Here is a 22,645-nt window from a genome sequence, read left to right as displayed (position 1 = left end):
AGACTCAGGCAACTATGACTAAATCCAAGGGGAGACCAGTAGGTCTTATTTCAGACATCCAAGATGTAGTGTAAGCCCAGTATATTCTCCATTATGACCTGCACAAGGAAATTTAAGTTTACCTGTTAATCTTTGGTGCTGTTATCTGTAATTACAGGGACAATAGATGGGCCAAAAAATGAAACCCAACTGAGAGATATTCTGTGGCCTCTATATACAAGCATATAAAACAAAGAGACACAGGTCACTCTAGTTTGGATTTATTGTTAAACTTGATTTGGATCACCATGACATTGTTTTGCCTATATCACATGGGAAAATGTCACTGAGTAGTTGCAGCCTTGATTGTTAACACATAGCTCAAGATCACTTGGACATCAAGGAAAACATGCATTTGTATTTGTCATATTGAAACAAGTTGTGCTGGTCCATGTTTTTATACCCTTATGAAGAGAGGCTAGGCAAAGCAGAATAGTTCAGCGCCTTCCATATTTACATGAATTATTTGGTTATCATAGCACAAAGACAATGATGAGAAATCCAGCAGTAGGTCAGATTGTCAGCTGCAGCAGCTGCTTGCCTCAGGTGGACCATATAATTGTTTTGCCAAGGTGCAGTGCTGGATCTAGAGGAGGAAGGGAGCATTAATTCCTCCCCTTTCTTAAGTACTTCCCAGGGTCTAAAGTGTTCCTCCCCAGGTTCTGGAGTTATTGCCGTCCCTTATGATCATGAAATTGGTGTGCCTCATACCAATGCAAATGATTTCACTTTTTTCCAATCACCTGCTACTCACAGTGGTCAAGTGCAGGAGGGACAAGGGGATTTTTATTTTTGTTATTTTTTTAATGTATTTTTTGTTACTTTTTAAAAACATCTTTATTGGAGTATAATTGCTTTACAATGTTCTGTTAGTTTCTGCTGTATAACAAAGTGAAAGAGCTATATGTATACATATATCCCCATACCCCTCCCTCTTGCATCTCCCTCCCACCCTCCCTATCCCACCCCTCTAGGTGGTCACAAAGCACCGAGCTGATCTCCCCCCCGTGTGATGCAGCTGCTTCCCACTAACTATCTGTTTTACATTTGGTAGTGTATATATGTCACTGCTACTCTCTCACTTTGTCCCAGCTTACCCTTCCCCCTCTCCATGTCCTCAAGTCCATTCTCTACGTCTGCTTTATTCCTGTCCTGCCCCTAGGTTCTTCAGAACCTTATTTTTTTTTTAGATTCCATGTATATGTGTTAGCATATGGTATTTGTTTTACTCTTTCTGACTTACTTCACTCTGTATGACAGACTCTAGGTCCATCCACCTCACTACAAATAACTCAATTTCATTTCTTTTCATGGCTGAGTAATATTCCATTGTATATATGTACCACATCTTCTTTATCTATTCATCTGTCAGTGGACACGTAGGTTGCTTCCATGTCCTGGCTATTGTAAATAGTGCTGTAATGAACATTGTGGTACATGACTCTTTTTCAATTATGGTTTTCTCAGGGTATATGCCCAGTAGTGGGATTGCTGGGTCATATGGTAGTTCTATTTTTAGTTTTTTAAGGAACCTCCATACTGTTCTCCATAGTGGCTGTATCAATTTACATTCCCACCAACAGTGCAAGAGGGTTTGCTTTTCTCCACACCCTCTCCAGCATTTATTGTTCGCAGATTTTTTGATGACGACCATTCTACCTGTATGAGGTGATACCTCATTGTAGTTTTGATTTACATTTCTCTAATGATTAGTGATTTTGAGCATCCTTTCATGTGTTTGTTGGCAATATGTATATTTTCATTGGAGAAATGTCTATTTAGATCTTTTGCCCATTTTTGGATTGGGTTGTTTGTTTTTTTGATATTGAGCTGCATGAGCTGCTTGTATATTTTGGAGATTAATCCTTTGTCCATTATTTCGTTTGCAAATATTTTCTCCCATTCTGAGGGTTGTCTTTTTGTCTTTTTTATGGTTTCCTTTGCTGTGCAAAAGCTTTTAAGTTTCATTTGGTCTCATTTGTTTATTTTTGGTTTTATTTCCATTTCCTTAGGAGGTGGGTCAAAAAGGATCTTGCTCTGATTTATGTACAAGAGTGTTCTTCCTATGTTTTCCACTGAGAGTTTTATAGTGTCTGGCCTTACATTTAGGTCTTTAATCCATTTTGAGTTTATTTTTGTGTATGGTGTTAGAAAGTGTTCTAATTTCATTCTTTTACATGTAGCTGTTCAGTTTTCCCAGCACCACTTATTGAAGAGGCTGTCTTTTCTCTATTGTATATTCTTGCCTCCTTTATCAGAGATAAGGTGACCATATGTGCATGGGTTTATCTCTGGGCTTTCTATCCTGTTCCATTGATCTATATTTCTGTTTTTGTTGCAGTACCATACTGTCTTGATTGCTGTAGCTTTGCAGTGTAGTCTGAAGTCAGGGAGCCAGATTCCTCCAGCTGCATTTTTCTTTCTCAAGATTTTTTTGGCTATTCGGGGTCATTTGTGTTCCCAAACACACTGTGAAATTTTTTGTTATAGTTCCGTGAGAAATGTCATTGGTAGTTTGATAGGGATTGCATTGAATCTGTAGATTTCTTTGGGTAGTGTAGTCATTTTCACAATGTTGATTCTTCCAATCCAAGAACATGGTATATCTCTCCATCGGTTTGTATCATCTTTAATTTCTTTCATCAGTATCTTATAGTTTTCTGCATACAGGTCTTTTGTCTCCTTAGGTAGGTTTATTCCTAGGTATTTTATTGTTTTTGTTGCAGTGGTAAATGGGAGTGGTTCCTTAATTTCTCTTTCAGATTTTGCATCATTAGTGTATAGGAATGCAAGAGATTTCTATGCATTAATTTTGTATCCTGCTACTTTACCAAATTCGTTGATTAATTCTAGTAGTTTTCTGGTAGCATCTTTAGGATTCTCTATGTATAGTATCATGTTATCTGCAAACACTGACAGGTTTACTTCTTCTTTTCTGATTTGGATTCCTTTTATTTCTTTTTCTTCTCTGATTGCTGTGGCTAAAACTTCCAAAACTATGTTGAATAATAGTGGTGAAAGTGGACAACCTTGTCTTGTTACTGATTTTAGAGGAAATGGTTTAAGTTTTTCACCATTGAGAACGATGTGGGCTGTAGGTTTGTCATATATGGCCTTTATTAATTTGAGGTAAGTGCCCTCTATGCCCACTTTCTGAAGAGTTTTTATCACAAATGGGTGTTGAATTTTGTAAAAAGCTTTTTCTGCATCTATTGAGTTTATCATATGGTTTTTATCCTTTAGTTTGTTAATATGGTGTATCACATTGATTGACGTGCGTATATTGAGGAATCCTTGCATTCCTGGGATAAACCCGACTTGATCATGGTGTATGATCCTTTTAATGTGCTGTTGGATTCTCTTCGCTAGTATTTTGTTGAGGATTTTTGCATCTATGTTCATCAGTGATATTGGTCTGTAGTTTTCTTTTTTTGTGACATCTTTGTCTGGTTTTGGTATCAGGGTGATGGTGGCTTGTAGAATGAGTTTGAGAGTGTTCCTCCCTCTGCTGTATTTTGGAAGAGTTTGAGAAGGATAGGTGTTAGCTCTTCTCTAAATGTTTGATAGAATTCGCTTGTGAAGCCATGTGGTCCTGGGCTTTTGTTTGTTGGAAGATTTTTTTTTTTAAGACATCAGTTTTTTTTGTTTTTATTTATTTATTTATTTTTATTTATGGCTGTGTTGGGTCTTCGTTTCTGTGCGAGGGCTTTCTCTAGTTGTGGCAAGTGGGGGCCACTCTTCATCGCGGTGCACGGGCCTCTCACTATCGCGGCCTCTCTTGTCGCGGAGCACAGGCTCCAGATGCGCAGGCTCAGCAGTTGTGGCTCACGGGCCCAGTCGCTCCACGGCATGTGGGATCCTCCCAGACCAGGGCTCGAACCTGTGTCCCCTGCATTGGCAGGCAGATTCTCAACCACTGCGCCACCAGGGAAGCCCTGTTGGAAGATTTTTAATCACAGTTTCAATTTCAATGCTTGTGATTGGTCTGTTTATACTTTCTATTTCTTCCTGGTTCCATCTTGGAAGGTTGTGCTTTTCTAAGAATTTGTCCATTTCTTCCAGGTTGTCCATTTTATTGGCATTTAGTTGCTTGTAGTAATCCCTCATGATTCTTTGGATTTCTACAGTGCCAGTTGTTACTTCTCCTTTTTCATTTCTAATTTTGTTAATTTGAGTCTTCTCCCTTTTTTTCTTGGTGAGTCCGGCTAATGGCTTATCAATTTTGTTTATCTTCTCAAAGAACCAGCTTTTCATTTTATTGATCTTTACTATTGTTTTCTTCATTTCTTTTTCATTTATTTCTGATCTGATCTTTTTGATTTCTTTCCTTCTGCTAACTTTAGGGTTTTTTTGTTTTTCTTTCTCTAATTGCTTTAGGTGTAAGGTTAGGTTGTTTATTTGAGATTTTTCTTGTTTCTCGAGGTAGGATTGTATTGCTGTAAACTTCCCTCGTAGAACTGCTTTCGCTGCATCCTGTAGATTTTGGGTCATCGTGTTTTCATTGTCATTTGTTTCTAGGTATTTTTTGATTCCCTATTTGATTTCTTCAGTGATATCTTGGTTATTTAGTAGCATATTGTTTAGCCTCCACGTGTTTGTATTTTTTACAGTTTTTTTCTTGTAATTGATATCTAGTCTCATAGCATTGTGGTCGGAAAAGATACTTGATACAATTTCAAGTTTATTAAATTTACCAAGGCTTGATGTGTGACCCAATATATGATCTATCCTGGAGAATGTTCCATGAGCTCTTGAGAAGAAAGTGTGTTCTGTTGTTTTTGGATGGAATGTCCTATAAATATCAGTTAAGTCCATCTTGTTTAATGTGTCATTTAAAGCTTGTGTTTCCTTATTTATTTTCATTTTGGATGATCTGTCCATTGGTGAAAGTGGGGTGTTAAAGTCCCCTACTATGATTGTGTTACTGTCGATGTCCCCTTTTATGGCAGTTAGCATTTGCCTTATGTATTGAGGTGCTCCTATGTTGGGTGCATAAATATTTACAGTTGTTATATCTTCTTCTTGGAATGATCCTTGATCATTATGTAGTGTCCTTCTTTGTCTCTTGTAATAGTCTTTAAGTCTATTTTGCCTGATATGAGAATTGCTACTCCAGCTCTCTTTTGATTTCCATTTGCATGGAATATCTTTTTCCATCCCCTCACTTTCAGTCTGTATGTGTCCCTAGGTCTGAAGTCAGTCTCTTGTAGGCAGCATATATATGGGTCTTGTTTTTGTATCCATTCAGCCAGTCTGTGTCTTTTGATTGGAGCATTTAATCCATTTACATTTAAGGTAATTGTCGATATGTATGTTCCTATTAGCATTTTCTTAATTGTTTTTGGTTTGTTTTTCGATGTCTTTTTCTTCTCTTGTGTTTCCTGCCTAAAGAAGTTCCTTTAGCATTTGTTGTAAAGCTGGTTTGGTGGTGCTGAATGCTCTTAACTTTTGCTTGTCTGTAAAGATTTTAATTTCTCTGTCGAGTCTGAATGAGATCCTTGCTGGGTAGAGTAATCTTGGTTGTAGGTATTTCCCTTTCATCACTTTAAATATGTCCTGCCACTCCCGTCTGTCTTGCAGAGTTTCTGCTGAAAGATTAGCTGTTAACCTTATGGGGGTTCCCTTGTATGTTATTTGTTGCTTTATCCTGCTGCTTTTAATATTTTTTCTTTGTATTTAATTTTTGATAGTTTGATTAATATGTGTCTTGGCGTGTTTCTCCTTGGATTTATCCTGTATGGGACTCTCTGCGCTTCCTGGGCTTGACTATTTCCTTTCCCATGTTAGGGAAGTTTTCAACTATAATGTCTTCAAATGTCTTCTCAGACCCTTTCTTTTTCTCTTCATCTTCTGGGACCCCTATAATATGAATGTTGGTGCGTTTAATGTTGTCCCAGAGGTCTCTGAGACTGTCCTCAATTCTTTTCATTCTTTTTTCTTTATTCTGCTCTGTGGTAGTTATTTCCACTATTTTATCTTCCAGGTCACTTATCCATTCTTCTGCCTCAGTTATTCTGTTATTGATTCCTTCTAGAGAGTTTTTAATTTCATTTATTGTGTTGTTCATCATTGTGTTTTTACTCTTTAGTTCTTCTAGGTCCTTGTTAAAGGTTTCCTCTTTTTTTCTCCATTCTATTTCCAAGATTTTGGATTATCTTTACTATCATTACTCGGAATTCTTTTTCAGGTCGACTGCCTATTTCCTGTTCATTTGTTTGTTCTGATGGGTTTTTACCTTGCTCCTTCATCTCTGCATATTTCTCTGTCTTCTCATTTTGTTTAACTTACTGTTTGTCATGTCCTTTTCACAGCCTGCAGGTTCCTAATTTCCATTGTTTTTGGTGTCTGCCCCAAGTGGGTAAGGTTGGTTCAGTGGCTTGTGTAGGCTTCCTGTTGGAGGGGACTGGTGCCTGTGTTCTGGTGGGTGGGGCTGGATCTTGTCTTTCTGGTGGGCAGAGCTGAGTCCAGTGGTGTGTTTTGGGGTGTCTGTGAACTTAGTATGATTTGGGGCAGCCTCTGTACTAATGGGTGGGGTTGTGTTCCTGTCATGCTAGTTGTTTGGCATGGGGCGTCCAGCTCTGGAGCTTGCTGGCCGTTGGGGGGAGCTGGGTCTTAGCATTGAGATGGAGATTGCTTGGAGAGCTCTCGCCAATTGATATTACGTGGGGCTGGGAGGTCTCTGGTGGTCCAATGTCCTGAACTCGGCTCTTCCACCTCAGAGGCTCAGGCCTGACACCAGGCCGGAGCACCAAGACCCTGTCAGCCAAGTGGCTCAGGCGAAAAGGGAGAAAAACAAGAAAGAAAATAAATTAAAAATAAGTAAAATAAAACTATTAAAATTAAAAAAAAATTTTAATTATTAAAGTAAAAAAGTAATAAAAAAAAAGAGCAACAAAACCAATAAACAAATCCACCAGTGATAACAAGTGCTAAAAACCATACTACAATAACATAAAAATCAGAAAGAAGTCAGTTGCAGGCAGCAAACCCCAAGTCTACAGTTGCTCCCAAAGTCCACCGCCTCAATTTTGGGTTGATTTGTTGTCTATTCAGGTATTCCAAAGATGCAGGGTACCTCAAGTTGATTGTGGGGATTTAAACTGCTACTCCTGAGGCTGCACGGAGAAATTTCCCTTTCTCTTCTTTGTTTGCACAGCTCCTGGGGTTCAGCTTTGGTTTTGGCCCCACCTCTGCCTTTAGGTTGCCCTCAGGCTTCTGTTCCTGCCCAGACAAGATGTGGTTAAAGCAGAGGCTGATTAGGGGCTCTGGCTCACTCATGCCAGGAGGAGGGAGGGGTACAGTAGTTATAATGGGAATGCGGGGTGAGCCAGCGGTGGCAGAGGCCGGCATGACATTGCAACAGCCTGAGGCGCACCGTGTGTGTTCTCCCAGGGAAGTTGTCCCTGGATCATGGGACCCTGGTAGTGGCGGGCTGCACAGGCCCCCGGGGTGGGTATGGATAGTGACCTGTGCTTGCACACAGGATCCTTGGTGGCTGCAGCAGCAGCGTTAGTGTTTCATGCCCGTCTCTGGTGTCTGAGCTGATAGCCGCAGCTCGCGCAAGTTTCTGGAGCTCCTTTAGGCGGTGCTCTGCCTTCTGTGGGCAGACAGGTAAGGAATCCCCTCTCCTCGTGCACCCCAAAGCAATGGTCTCTTGCCTCTTAGGCAGGTCCACACTTTTTCCCTGACTCCCTCCTGGCTAGCTGTGGCTCATTAGCCCCCTTCAGGCTGTGTTCATGCAGCCAACCCCAGTCCTCTCCCTGGGATATGAACTCCAAAGCCCAAGCCTCAGCTCCCAGCGCCCACCCATCCCAGCAGGTGAGCAGACAACCCTCTCAGGCTGATGAGTGCTGGTTGGCACTGATCCTCTGTGCGGGAATGTCTCTGCTTTGCTCTCTGCACCCTTGTTGCTGTGCTCTCCTTCATGGCTCCGAAGCTTCCCCCCCACCCACCCCCCATCTCCGCCAGTGAAGGGGCTTCCTAGTATGTGGGAACTTTTCTTCCTTCACAGCTCCCCCCCAGAGGTGCAGGTTCCGTCCCTATTCTTTAATATCTGTTTTTTCTTTTTTCTTTTGCTCTACCCAGGTACGTGGGTATTTTCTTGCTTTTGGTGAAGTCTGAGGTCTTCTGCCAGCATTCAGTAGGTGTTCTGTAGGAGTTGTTCCACACGTAGATGTATTTTTGATGTATTTGTGGGGAGGAAGGTGATCGCCATGTCTTACTCCTCCGCCATCTTGAAGGTCCCCCTAATTTATTTTTTTGGGGGCCACGCTGTGCAACATGCAAGATCTTAGTTCCCTGACCAGCGATTGAACCTAGGCCCCCTGCATTGGGAGTGCGAAGTCTTAACCACTGGACCACCAGGGTAGTCCGACAAGGATATTTTTCCAAAATTTATAGGAATCCATCATATTTCCCACCTTCATGGGCATGGGCTACTGTAGGGGAACTTGGTGAGCAGTTTACTCAACCAAATGGTCATTAGCTTCATAGGATAGAGGTTGGGAAACTTTTTCTGTAAAGGGCCGAAGAGAAATATTTTCAGTTTTGTAGGCTTCTGTCACAATTACTCAACTCTGCCTTTGTAGAGCAAAAGCAGCCATAGACAATACATAATAAAGAAACAGTCATGACTGTGATTCAGTAACTTTATTTACAAAAGCAGGCAGCAGACCAGGCTCAGCCCATGGGTTATAGTTTGCTGACTCTGATCTAGAACCAGTTCAGTCCAAAAGGAGAATCCAGGTGACTAAACCAAAATTAAGTTTGAATTCTGTAAGCTCCTTTTTGGCCAGGCTGCCACCCAGCTGTACCAACCAGGCTGGCTTGGGGTAACTGTTAGGGAAAAGAAAGATGCATCATGCTCAGGAAATGTCAGAGTAGAATTCTAAAATTTCAGAATAGGTCAAGATAACCCCCCACCCCTTTTATCCTGATCATTATCTAGAAGGTGGCCAAGGGGATGTGAACTCTTTCAGTGGATGCTTGCATTTAATTAAGATGTGTGGACCAGGAGAAACTGAAGGAGGTAGAGTCAGAAATCTCTTTAGTTGACTTTTAAAAAAATCCATTTACATCTTGTTGGAACCAGCAGCTTGAGGATGATAAGGGATATGAAATGTCCATTGAATGCCTTGACTATTGGTCCAGTGTTGAGTGAACCTTTGCAATAAGAGACATCATACGGTCCAAATGAATATGGCCTGAAAGGCCAAAAACATAACACATTTTATGTTATGGCCAATGTGGCTTGAGTTGGTTGATCAGACTGGAACAGTGACACCATAACCTGAAAACATATCAAAACAGTAAGGCATCAATGGAGGACCCAAGGCAAGTGGTCAAAGGCTCAATATAGTTAGCTTGTCAGAAGTTAGAGGGGACAACACTCCATGTATTGTGGCCTATTTCACTAGAAAACAAACAGGCAAACTTTTTTTTTTTAATTTATTTCATTTATTTATTTTTGGCTGTGTTGGGTCTTCATTGCTGTGCGTGGGCTTTCTCTAGTTGCAGCAAGTGGGGGCTACTCTTCGTTGAGGTGCAGAGGCTTCTCATTGTGGTGGCTTTTCTTGTTGCGGAGCACAGGTTCTAGGCGCATGGGCTTCAGTAGTTGTGGCATGTGGGTTCAGTAGTTGTGGGTCATGGGCCCTAGAGTGCAGGCTCAGTAGTTTGGCACACGGGCTTAGTTGCTCTGCAGCATGTGGGATCTTCCCGGACCAGGGCTTGAACCCATCCGCTGCATTGGCAGGCAGATTCTTAACCACCACACCACCAGGGAAGCCCAACAGGTAGACTTTTGAAAGGAGGCACAAGACTGGCATGCAGTGGTAGCTTTAACATCAGACACAGATAATCCTTACTTTCCTTGGCCATGATGGTGGATGTGTTGCCATGTTCAGTGTGATGATGGATTCCCAGTAGCAATGACAGGGATCTGGGTGGGGCATACTTAATTAACAGCATGAACCCAGCCCATTCTATTAGGGAATGAGCCATTGCCATGTATATCAGCTACAATTTGTTTCTACAATTCACAGTCCTAAAGAAGATTTGATCTTTAATCTACCAATCTGTGGTCTTCCAAGTGGCAGACCAGGTGACTAGGCAATTGGCAATAGTCCAAGAGTCAGTAAAAATATAAGCCTTAATCTTAATAGTATTACCATTATCTAAGGTAGATATTGGCAAACTTCTGTAAGTCTAGACAATGAATATTTTCAGACTTGCAGGCCATACGGTCTCAGCTCTGCCATTATAGTGTGTAAAAGCAGCCATAGGCAGTACATAAATGAACAGACATGGCTGTGTTCCAAGAAAACTTTATACACAAAAGCAGATAACAGGCCAGATTTGTCCCATTGGCCATAGTTTTCTGACCCCTGGTCTAAGACAGTGGTAACAGCTTTTATTGTATTTACCCAGAAACTGCCTTTGAGGGGACCCAGATGTTGGACTTAGCAAAGACTTAAAGAAACTACTATAAACCTGTTCAAAGAACTAAAGGATACCATACTTACAGAAGTCAAAGGAGAAACAGCTTGGCAGTTCCTCAAAAAGTTAAACATAGAATTACCATATTACCCAGCAATTCCACTCCTAGGTATGTACCCAACAGAATTGAAACTAGGTACTCAAACAAATAGTTGTACACAAATGTTCATAGCAACACTGTTCACAACAGCCAAAATGTAGAAGCAACCAAAATGTCCATCACCAATGAATCAATAAGCAAAATGTGGTATATCCATACAATGAAATATCATTCAGCCATAAAAAGGAATAAAGTGCTGATACATGAGCATGGATGAACCTCAGAAGCATTATGCTAAGTGGAAGAAGCCAGACACAAAAGTTCACATTTATATGAATTAATTTATATGAAATACTTGAAACAGAAAATTCCATAGTGAAAGAAAGCATATTGGTAGTTGCCAGGTACTGGGGAAAAAGAGGAATGGAAATTGACTCCTTAATAAGTGTAAGTTTTCTTTTGGGCTAATGAAAATGTTTTAAAGGTAGATAGAGGTGGTGGTTACACAACATGAATATACAAAATGCCACTGAATTGTACACTTTAAATGATCAATTTTATATTATGCGAATTTCACCTCAATTTCAAAAAAAGGAAAATAAAAGAAGTAAAGAAAGGTATGATGACAATGTCTCATACAGTAGATACAATAGAGAATATTTATATAGAGATAGAAATTATATATAAAAAAGAACCAAATGGAAATTCTGGAATTGAAAAAGTACAATAACTGAAATTTTAAAATCACTAGAGGGACTCAGTAGTAGATTTGAACTGGCAGAAGAAAGAATTATGAACTTGAAGATAAACAATAGTATGCAATCTGAAGAATGGAAAGAAAATAGGATGAAGAAAATGGAACAGAACCTCAGAGAAGTATGGGATAAGCATGTCAACATACATGTGATGGGAATACCAGAACAAAAGGAGAGAAAGGAGCAGAAAAAATTCTTGAAGAAATAATAGCTAAAAGCCAGATTTAATGAGAAATATTAATCTACACATCCAATAAACTCAGTGAATTGAAATTAACTCAATGAATTTGTAGGATAAATACAAAGAGATCTAAACACAAATATCATAGTAAAAATGCTGAGGCCAAAGACCAGAAGAAAATCCTGTAAGCAGCAAGAGAAAAACTACTCATGTATAAAGGAAGCCTAATTAGATTAACAGTGGACTTCTCATCAGAAACAATGGAGGCAGAAGGTAATGGGATGACATATTTAAAGTGCTGAAAGAAAAACCTCAACTAAGAATCCTATAAATAGCAAAACCCAACTTAAAAGTGGAAGCAGGATCTAAGCAGATGGTGCTATAAAGGAGATATACAGATGGCCGACAAGCACATGCAAAGATGCTCAATATCATCAGCCAGCAGTGAAATGCAAATCAAAACCACAATGAGCTATTACTTCATAGCCACTGGGATGGCTATATTAAAAAAAGATAGATTAGGGACTTCCCTGGCAGTCCAGTGGTTAAGACTCCACACTCCCAATGTAGGGGGCCCGGGTTCAATCCCTGTTCAAGGAACTAGATCCCACGTGCATGCCGCCACTAAGAGTCCGCATGCCACAACTAAGAGCCTGCATCCCATGATGAAGATCCTACGTGTCACAACTAAGACCTGGTGCAGCCAAAAAAATAAATAAATAAATTTAAAAAAAAAAAAAAAAGAGCGCTTCCCTGGTGGTGCAGTGGTTGGGGGTCTGCCTGCCAGTGCAGGGGACACGGGTTCGAGCCCTCATCGGGGAGGATCCCACATGCCGCGGAGCGGCTAGGCCCGTGAGCCACAACTACTGAATCTGCGCGTCTGGAGCCTGTGCTCCGCAACAAGAGAGGCCACGACAGTGAGGGGCCCGCGCACCGCGATTAGGAGTGGCCCCCGCTCGCCACAACTAGAGAAAGTCCTCGCGCAGAAACAAAGACCCAACACAGCCAAAAATAAATAAATAAATTAATTAATTTAAAAAAAAAAAAAAAGACAGATTAAAGAAAAAAGATAACATCAAATATTGAAAAGGATGTTGAGAAATTGGAACCCTCACACACTGCTGGTAGGAACATAAAATGGTGTAGCCACTTTGGAAAATAGTTCAGCAGTTCCTCAAATGTTTACACATAGAGTTACCATATGACCCAACAGTTTTATGTGACCCAGCAACTGAGCTCTTAGATATGTCCCCAAAAGAAATGAAAACATATGTCCATCCAAAAACTCATACACAAATGTTTATAGCAGCATTATCCGTAATAGCCCCAAAGCAGAGACAACCCAAGTACCCATAAGCTGATGCATGGATAAACGAAAGGTGGTATATACATATAATGGAGTATTATTTGACGGTAAAAAGGAATGAAGTGCTGATACATGTTACAACGTAGATGAACTTGAAAATGTTATGCTAAGTGAAGGAAGCCAGTAATAAAATACCACATATTTTATGATTCCATTTATATGAAATGTGCAGATACGCTAATCTAGAGATACAGAAAATAGCACCCTGTCTCGATGTGTCCTCACATGGTAGAAAGGGCTAGGGATTTCTGTGGAGCTTCTGGTAGTTCCCTAGGTTGTGGAAGATGGGCAGGATTGACAGTTGACTGCTAATGGGTACAAGATTTCTTTTTAGTGTATTGAAAATCTTCTGGAATTAGATAATGATGATGGATGCACAACTCTGTGGATTCACTAAAAACCACTGTTATATCAGTTATATCTTAATAAAGCAGTTACTCCCCAAATGATCCTTTTTAGTTAAGCTTTTAACTTTTAGAATAAATGACATAAATTTATGTTGATGGTAGAGCATCTGATTTCAATATCATAACAGAGTTGAGGATAATGAGAGCTGAGAGAGTCTAAACTCGTTACCCTTCTTATTTCTTGTAGTCCATCCAGTATGAATTACTTAAAATGTGTAAACAACCTAAATAATACATAGTTTTGGAAAACGGGAGTGAAACCCATGGAGATGTGCCACCCAGCTCACCCTTCAGGGAAGGACTTTCTGCCCTCCTGTGGGAGGAGGGTGAGCAGATAGCTTCCATTACTCAGCTCCATCAGAATCTACCTCTGTTGCAGAGCCACCTAGCCTAAGGTCACACTCTTCCCAGAGCAGCCCACATCAATGTCAAGGATATAAAGTCCCAGCCAAAAATAGAATTCCTGTTTAAAAACTAGTATCTTATGCATTTATTATGCACAGGTGTATGGTTTGAATTTTCACTGTTAATATCCTCAAGATGGATAGATAATAGTTAACTATGATTTGGAATTTGTGAATACTTACGAGGTCTGCTATGGTCTGAATGTTTTTATACCTCTAAAATTCATATGTTGCAATCCTGCCCCTAAAGGTATGCTGTTAGTAGCTGGGGCCTTTGGGAGGTGTTTAAATCATGAGGGTGGAGCCTTATGAATGGGATTAGTGCCTTTACAAAAGAATCTCCAGAGAAATCCCTAGCTCCTTCCACCATGTGAGGACACATAGAGAAGGTCCCAGCTGTGAATCAGGAAGAGAGCCCTTACCTAACCATGCTGGCACTTTGATCTTGGACTTCCAGCATCCAGAACTGTAAAAATTAAAGTTCTTTTGTTTTTAAGCTACCCAGTCTATGGTATTTTGTTATTGCAGTTCAACAAGATAAAGACAGGGTCCTTAAGCAGAGGAAAACTGAAACCTTCGCTATGAGGTTTGCGTTCACAACGCAAAGAACACAGGACCCTCATGCAAAACTACTTGTGCAAAGAAGCGTTAACAGTCAAAATTTACAAAGTATCTAAAGAAAAAAATAGCATGAAAGAGACTCAACAGAAAATAGGAGAATTGACACTTTAAGAACTAGACAATAGAATTTTGAAAAATATTTTAAAACAAAGATATTGGAAATGTTCAAAAACAAAGGAACAGTTATCCTTAAGGGAAGGAGTTAGATAAAATAATGGACAGATCTTTTAAAACTTAAAAGCCCTAAGAAAGAAAAATGTAGTCATTGAAATAACCACCTAAATTCCTTTGCATGTTTCATAATGGATGATAGACTGGATTTTGACCAAATCCTGTCTTAAAATAAGACCTACTAGTTCCCCCCCTCCATTCCATACGTTTTCACAGTTAGCTGAGTCTGGGACCCTGCAGGCACTTTTTTTTTTTTTAACTTCTTTATTAGAGTATAATTGCTTTACAATGGTGTGTTAGTTTCTGCTTTATAACAAAGTGAATCAGCTATACATATACACATATCCCCATATCCCCTCCCTCTTGCGTCTCCCTCCCAACCTCCCTATCCCACCCCTCTAGGTGGTCAAAAGCACCGAACTGATCTCCCTGTGCCATGTGGCTGCTTCCCACTAGCTATTTTACATTTGGTAGTGTATATATGTCCATGCCACTCTCTCACTTCGTCGCAGCTTACCCTTTCCCCTCCCTGTGTCCTCAAGTCCATTCTCTACATCTGCGTCTTTATTCCTGTCTTGCCCCTAGGTTCTTCAGAATCTTTTTTTTTTTTTTAATTCCATATATATGTGTTAGCATACGGTATTTGTTTTTCTCTTTCTGACTTACTTCACTCTGTATGGCAGACAGAGTCCATCCACCTCACTACAAATAACTCAATTTCATTTCTTTTTATGGCTGCCTGCAGGCACTTTTGAGGTCATCATTACTGCAGGTTGGCCTTATCCTGCTACTTGGAGTACTATTGATAGTAGCTTTAATTAAATGCTTTAAGTGACAAATTGAACAGATTTGGTTTTAGCCTCTGTTGGTCAAATTAATTAAAATGACTGACAGAGTGGCATACTTACATGAATATTTGAATTCAGCCAAGAACATGTTGGGGTAGATTGTTGGGAGAGGCAGTGCTGTGGACTTGCACATTCTTGCCGGGTATACCAAGAATGCAGGGCCTTGATTACCTAGGACATTTCTCAAGGTTGTGCTTGTAGCAAACAGACTTGAGGGATGAAGTATTTTCTCCTTCCAAAAAGGGCAGGCTTGCTTCAGTTTGATATAAAAATGGTGAATTCCCCCAAGCTCAGTGTTCCTCTCCTGTAACACAACCCACTGCATGGGCAAACATCTATCTGGACCTACCTACATTATATCTGCAGGACTTGGAGGGCATGGGGAACCAACAGAAACATGAAGCTCTGGCTACTGCTCTTGTCATGAGTAATAAAGTCCTTTTTCTCTGACCCAGGGATCTCATGTCTTCTGCTAGCATTCATGAAATGGTAATAAAGTTAACTCATAAACTAGTAAGTAGGGTAAACTCTCAGACTCTGCACAGTTCTTGACAGTTGCAAAAATCAATTACAAGAGGGTTTTGAAGTCAAAAAGTGAAAGGCAAAACAATGAATGAATTTTTTCTAGAAGAAAGCATAGGAGACTATTTTCATGAATGTAGAACAGTGAAAGAGTTCATAAACAGAACACAAAAAATACTTGCTATAAAGAAAACACATAGTGGACCTCATTAAATGTACTTCTCTACAACATAAAACATGATTAAGAGAATGAAAAGGCAAACCACAGAATGGGAGTCTATAATTGCAACATATATAATCAACAGAAGGCTCATGTCTATAATATAAGAGGAACTCCTACATACCACTAAGTAAAACAGTCAACCCAAAAGAAAACTGGACATGATACTTGAACAGAAACCCCAAGAGACTATCCAAATGTATCAGTACAATAAAGGAATGAAAATGTGCTCAAATTAAAAATCTGGGATTGCAATTTAAAGCCACAATGCATTGTTACTATACCCTCACTATACTGGCAAAAATTAAAGAGACTGACAATGCCAAATGTTGACAAGGATATGGATTCCAGGAACTTTCATTGACTGATGGTAGGATTTTGAATCAGTACAAACACTTTGGAAAACTGTTGGGCATTAAGCTAAACATATGCATACCATATGAGTCAGCAGTTCCACTCCCAGGTATATACTTGATTGAAACATAGGCACATGTGTACCAAGAGACATGTCCCAAAATATTCATATTAATATTCCTAATAGTAAAAACTTATAAACCACCACACTGTACATCAACAGTCGAATAGATAAATAAATTGTACAGTGGAATATTATGCAGCAGTGAAAATGGGCATGAACAAACTATAGCTATCTACAACAATGCAGATGAATCTTGCAAAGATGTTAGCAAAAGAAGCCAAAGAAAGATGGTGGAGCAATAGTAAAACCAGACTGAATGGTTTTACTGAAGTGAAAAACATCAATATAGATAGAGACATTACTTAAGGGTAAAAGGAATGTTCCACGAGAAGATAAAATGATCATGAATTTGCAACCAATACCATAGTCTTATAAAAAGGAAAACTGTCACAATTACAAGGACAATTGTCAAATTTAGTCATGGTAGGAAACTTAATGCACAATATTTTATAAGTACAGAAGAATACTATATGCTCTTTATGCATATATACTTTAGTATTAAAAGTATAATAAAATCATGGACAGAAACTATTTTTAAAACTTCATGGTAGTACTTGTTTCTGCAAAGGGAGATAAAAAGAGTCAACCTGAATAGGTGGACAGAGGCTTTAATTTTGTCTGAAATGTTATATAATGGATTTAATCTTATTAATCTTATTAGTATTAATATAATTATATTATTAATAATTAATTATATTATTAATAATATTATTAATATAATGTTTTGAAATGGATTAAAGACCTAAACATAAGGCTGGATACTATAAAACTCTTAGAGGAAAACATAGGCAGAACACTCGTTGACATAAATCACAACAAGATCTTTTTCAATCCACCTCCTAGATTAATGAAAATAAAAACAAAAATAAATGATTGGGACCTAATTAAACTTAGAAGCTTTTTCACAGCAAAGGAAACCATCAACAAAATGAAAAGACAACCCTCAGAATGGGAGAAAATATTTGCAAACAAAGCAACCAACAAGGGATTAATCTCCAAAATATACAAACAGCTCATGCAGCTCAATATCAAAAAACCAACCCAATCAAAAAATTGGCAGAAGATCTACATAGACATTTCTCCAAAGAAGACAAACAGGTGGCCAAAAAGCACATGAAATAATGCTCAGCATCACTAATTATTAGAGAAATGCAAATCAAAACTACAATGAGGTATCACCTCATACCAGTCAGAATGGCCATCATCAAAAAAAATCTACAAACAGGGACTTCCCTGGTGGTCCAGTGGTAAAGAATCTGCCTTACAATGCAGGGGACGTGGGTTCGATCACTGGTCAGGGAACTAAGATCCCACATGCCATGGGGCAACTAAGCCCACATGCCACAACTACTGAGCTTGCATGCCTCAACTAGAGAGCCCGCGTGCTGCAAACTACAGAGCCCATGTGCTCTGGAACCCGTGCACCACAGCTACAGAACCCACATGCCCTGGAGCCAGTGCGCCACAACTAGAGAAGAGAAAACGCACATGCCACAACTAGAGAGAAGCCTGGGCGCTGCAATGAAAGATCCTGCATGCCTCAATGAAGATCTTGCGTGCTGCAACTAAGACCTGATGCAGCCAAAAATAAATTAAAAAAAAAAATCTACAAACAGTAAATGCTGGAGGTGGTGTGGAGAAAAGGGAACCCTCTTACAATGTTGGTGGCAATGTAAATTGGTACAACCTCTATGGAGAACAGTATGGAGGTTCCTTATAAAACTAAAAATAGAACTACCATACAAGCCAGCAATCCCACGCCTGGGCATATATCCAGAGAAAACCATAATTCAAAAAGATACATACACCCCAATGTTCATTGCAGCACTATTTACAATAGCCAGGACATGGCAACAACCTGAATGTCCATCGACAGAGGAATGGATAAAGAAGATGTGGTACATATATACAATGGAATATTACTCAGCCATAAAAAAGAATGAAATAATGCCATTTGCAGCAACATGGATGAACCTAGAGATTGTCATACTAAATGAAGTAAGTCAGACAGAGAAAGACAAATATATCACTTACATGTGGAATCTAAAAATAGGGTACAAATGAACTTATCTACAAGACAAAAATAGAGTTACAGTCATAGAAAACAAACTTATGGTTACCAGGGGGTAGGGAGAGAGGGAGAGATAAATTGGGAGGTTTGGATTGACATATACACATGACTGTATATAAAACAGATAACTAATAAGGACCTACTGTATAGCACAGGGAACTCTACTCAATACTCTGTAATGGCCTATGTGGGAAAAGAATCTAAAAAAGAGTGGATATATGTATATGTATAACTGATACACTTTGCTGTACACCTGAAACTAACACAACATTCTAAATCAGTTATACTCCAATAAAAATTTTTTAAAAAAAGAACAACAACTTCATGGTAGTAGTTGTTTCTGCAAAGGGAGATAAAGTAAACCTGAATAGGCAGACAAAGGAGGCTTTAATTTTATCTGAAGTGTTTTATATCTTATGAAAGATATCTGACACAAAATGATAAAATAAATTTTAAAATTCTTGGTTTTAGGTACATGATTTATATCATTCTATTTTATTTTTCTGTATTTTTGAAAATTTTCATTATAAAACGGTAATGTACATAAACTAGCAAAAACTTGTAGAAATAAAAAGAAAAGTTGATTTCAAAATACAAGTATTGCACACTAAGAATTCTACGGATTTAGTAGAAAAAATAAGAACATAGAAGAATTAAATGATACTCATCAATAAATAATCATATACACATAATATATTTGTGTATACATACGCGGAGAGAGATATTTAGACACACATATATAATACACAGAAAGAGAACATTACATCTCTCAGATAGAGAATATACATTCTCTGAATATTTATAGAGCATATACAAAATCAGTCATGTATTTGGCCACAAAAATACCTCTTACAAATTTAAGTAAAAAACAGCAAAATAGACAAAGGATATGAATAGACAATCCTGAGAAAAGAATATCTAGATAGCCAGCATGTTTATGAAAAGATATTAAATTTACTAGTAATTAAAGAAATACGAATTAAAGTAATGAGATACCACTTTTCACCCATGAGATCTTCCAACATTTAAGAGTAAGTCGATCTTAAAAACAGTGCTAAGGGATTTCCCTGGTGGGGCAGTGGTTAAGAATCCACCTGCCAATGCAGGGGACATGGGTTCAAGCCCTGGTCCGGGAAGATCCCACATGCCACGGAGCAGCTAAGCCTGTGAGTCACAACTACTGAAGCCCATGCACCTAGAGCCTGTGCTTTGCAACAAGAGAAGCCACCACAATAAGAAGCCCTCGCACCGCAACGAAGAGTAGCCCCCACTCGCCGCAGCTAGAGAAAGCCCACGCATAGCAACGAAGACACAATGCAGCCAAAAATAAATAAATAAATAACAAAAAAACAAACCAAAACAAAAAAAAACAGTGCTGAGTGAAAGACTAAGCAAATCTATGACAAATACCACATACATAAATTAGAAATACATCCATATAACAATCATGTTAAGAGGGCACATACAACAAAAGGTTACATATTAGACATTAGAATGGTTTCCTGGAGTGGTGGGGGATGAGATTGGGAAATGGACATAATGGAAAAATAAATAAAACGAACAATAATACCTACTGCTTAAGGATGTGGAGGAAAGGGAACCCTCCAACACTGCTGATGGAAATATGAAGAAAACAATCTGACACCATATGTTAACATATCCTAGAAACAGTGGAATTCTCATCAATAGGGGATGACTAAAGTCATCCACACTGTGAAATATTATATTGGCATTAAAGGAGAGTTAAAACCACACTTGATGCTTTAAAGAATTTCCTAAGGTATTATTGAATGAAAGAGGGTGTAGAAAAGTGAGTATACAGTGATGCCATTCTAGGAAACAGTGATCTCTCCCCACCCCCAATCTAACCCTTTCAATGTATGTTTGAGTACATACATACATGTGTGAGTAAACGTGTGTGTGTACAAGCACAGAGAAAAAATAAGAGGGAACATACACGGAATAGGGTGAGGAACTAAATAGTGGAAGGGGGAAGGAAAGGAGAGGGAAAGGCAGAGGCAACCAAAAGAAGAAAAAATAAAGATTGCACTAAAAAATTCAAGTGTATGATCATATTTATTCATGAATGTAAAAGTGTATATATGAGGGAGTATTTGTAGGCAGAAATTAAATAAGGTTTGTATTTATTTGTTTAACATATGAGTGTCTCAGATAGTTGGAATCTCAGGCCACATATGAGGTATGTTGGTCATGTAGGTCTCGGTTGTTGCCTGCTTTGATAACTCTGTGCATATGCAATACTGGCACTAAGTTTATTATCTCTGTGATTTGTACTATTTGTGGAATCTTTGTGGTTACAGTTCTTTCTTGAGTGATTCTAATACCTGAATAATTTTTAAGAAAAATAGTGAAAGCAAGATTGTTGGATTAACAAATAAAATTTGTCAATTCATAGGCGCTAGTTTAATGTTTACTTAGAAATATGTGACTAAAAACTTGGTGGAAACTGTGTCTTAGGAATTGGAGAGACTGACTTAAGAAAAATATCTTGTCATCAGACTGCATTTTAGTAAATGAGGTATGCTGAGAAAAAGTCATAGAGGAAAAGAAACTTGCCCATAACTGAGGACAGACTAGGCTTTTGCATCTTACCAAGCTTAAGTTGTAAATATTCATATAAAATGTACACCCTGTTTATGAAAGGACTAAGTACTAACAAATAACATTTGGAGGTTCCTTAAAAAACTAAAAATAGAACTACCATATGACCCAGCAATCCTACTACTGGGCATATACCCTGAGAAAATTATAATTCAAAAAGAGACATGTACCACAATGTTCATTGCAGCACTATTTACAATAGCCAGGACATGGAACCAACCTAAATGTCCATTGACAGATGAATGGATAAAGAAGATGTGGCACATATACACAATGGAATATTACTCAGCCATGAAAAGAAACGAAATTGAGTTATTTGTACTGAGGTGGATGGACCTAGAGTCTGTCATACAGAGTGAAGTCAGTCAGAAAGAGAAAAACAGATACCATATGCTAACGCATATATGTGGAATCTAAAAAAAAAAAAAAAGGTACTGATGAACCTAGTTGCAGGGCAGGAATAAAGACGTAGACATAGAGAATGGACTTGAGGACACAGGATGGGAGGGGGAAGCTGGGATGAAGTGAGAGTAGCATCGACATATATACACTACCAAATGTAAAACAGTTAGCTAGTGGGAAGCAGCAGCATAGCACAGGGCAATCAGCTCCATGCTTTGCAATGACCTAGAGGGGTGGGATAGGGAGGATCGGAGGGAGGCTCAAGAGGGAGGGGATATGGGGATATATGTATGCATATGGCTGATTCACTTTGGTGTACAACAGAAACTAACACAGTATTGTGAAGCAATTATTCTCCAATAAAGATCTATTTTAAAAAAAAACAACAAATATTAGGAATCAGTACCTGTACAGTGTAATTTACTATATTGTATTTGTATTTCAGATGCCTTTGGTGCTTCATGAAGAATATTTCTAGATACATCACAGACATCAAGCCTTTGCCACCCAACATAAAAGATAGACTGATCAAAATAATGAGCGTGCAGGGGCAGATAACAGATTCAAATATAAGTGAGGTAAGAGCATATACAAAGAGCATGTATAGCCTGTAAAGCGGGCTATTATATTTTACTGTTTAGCTGTGGTTTCAGATTTTTGGAACAGTGGTTTATAGTAGGATTAGTAATAATTTTAAAATATCATAAAGTGTTGGGGTTCTTTTTTTCTCCAGATAACCAGAATGTCCATGTGTAATAGTTTCTAAAAAATCTTCTCCCACTATTCTTTCAGGTGTTTCTCTTGTCTTCATGGTACCAGCATCCATGAACTCCATATTTTCAAGAAGTCTAAACTTTTTGATTGAGTACACCTTAATAAAGCTGGAAAAAAATTAAAATTCAGGGTGAATAAACAAACGACAAAAAAAAAGACCCACAGTAAGAAATATATATGTTACATTGTGATGCTAGCACACAAGCCACACCTATGTGTAACAGTACTCT

At 38.8% G+C, this 22,645-nt stretch overlaps 1 protein-coding gene across 7 annotated transcripts in view; it reads left to right on the top strand.

The window, feature by feature from the left end:
- The window catches only part of AMN1 (antagonist of mitotic exit network 1 homolog), a 62,468-nt gene that overhangs the window by 14,862 nt on the left and 24,961 nt on the right, over positions 1-22,645 (top strand). For 5 of the 7 annotated variants that reach the window (XM_082352281.1, XM_082352282.1, XM_082352276.1 and 2 more), the window contains exon 2: positions 22,087-22,219. In XM_082352281.1, the coding sequence (XP_082208407.1) occupies positions 22,087-22,219 (133 nt within the window). Of the gene's footprint in view, positions 1-8,124; positions 8,180-10,464; positions 10,643-22,086; positions 22,220-22,645 lie in introns of all 7 variants that reach the window. The other 2 variants (XM_082352278.1, XM_082352279.1) reach the window with 2 other exon arrangements.

Source organism: Balaenoptera borealis (assembly GCF_965194805.1).
Source record: "Balaenoptera borealis genome assembly, chromosome: 13".
Classification (NCBI taxonomy): domain Eukaryota; kingdom Metazoa; phylum Chordata; class Mammalia; order Artiodactyla; family Balaenopteridae; genus Balaenoptera; species Balaenoptera borealis.
The sequence above is the reverse complement of the archived record's forward strand: the minus strand, read 5'-3'. Positions and strand labels throughout refer to the sequence as shown.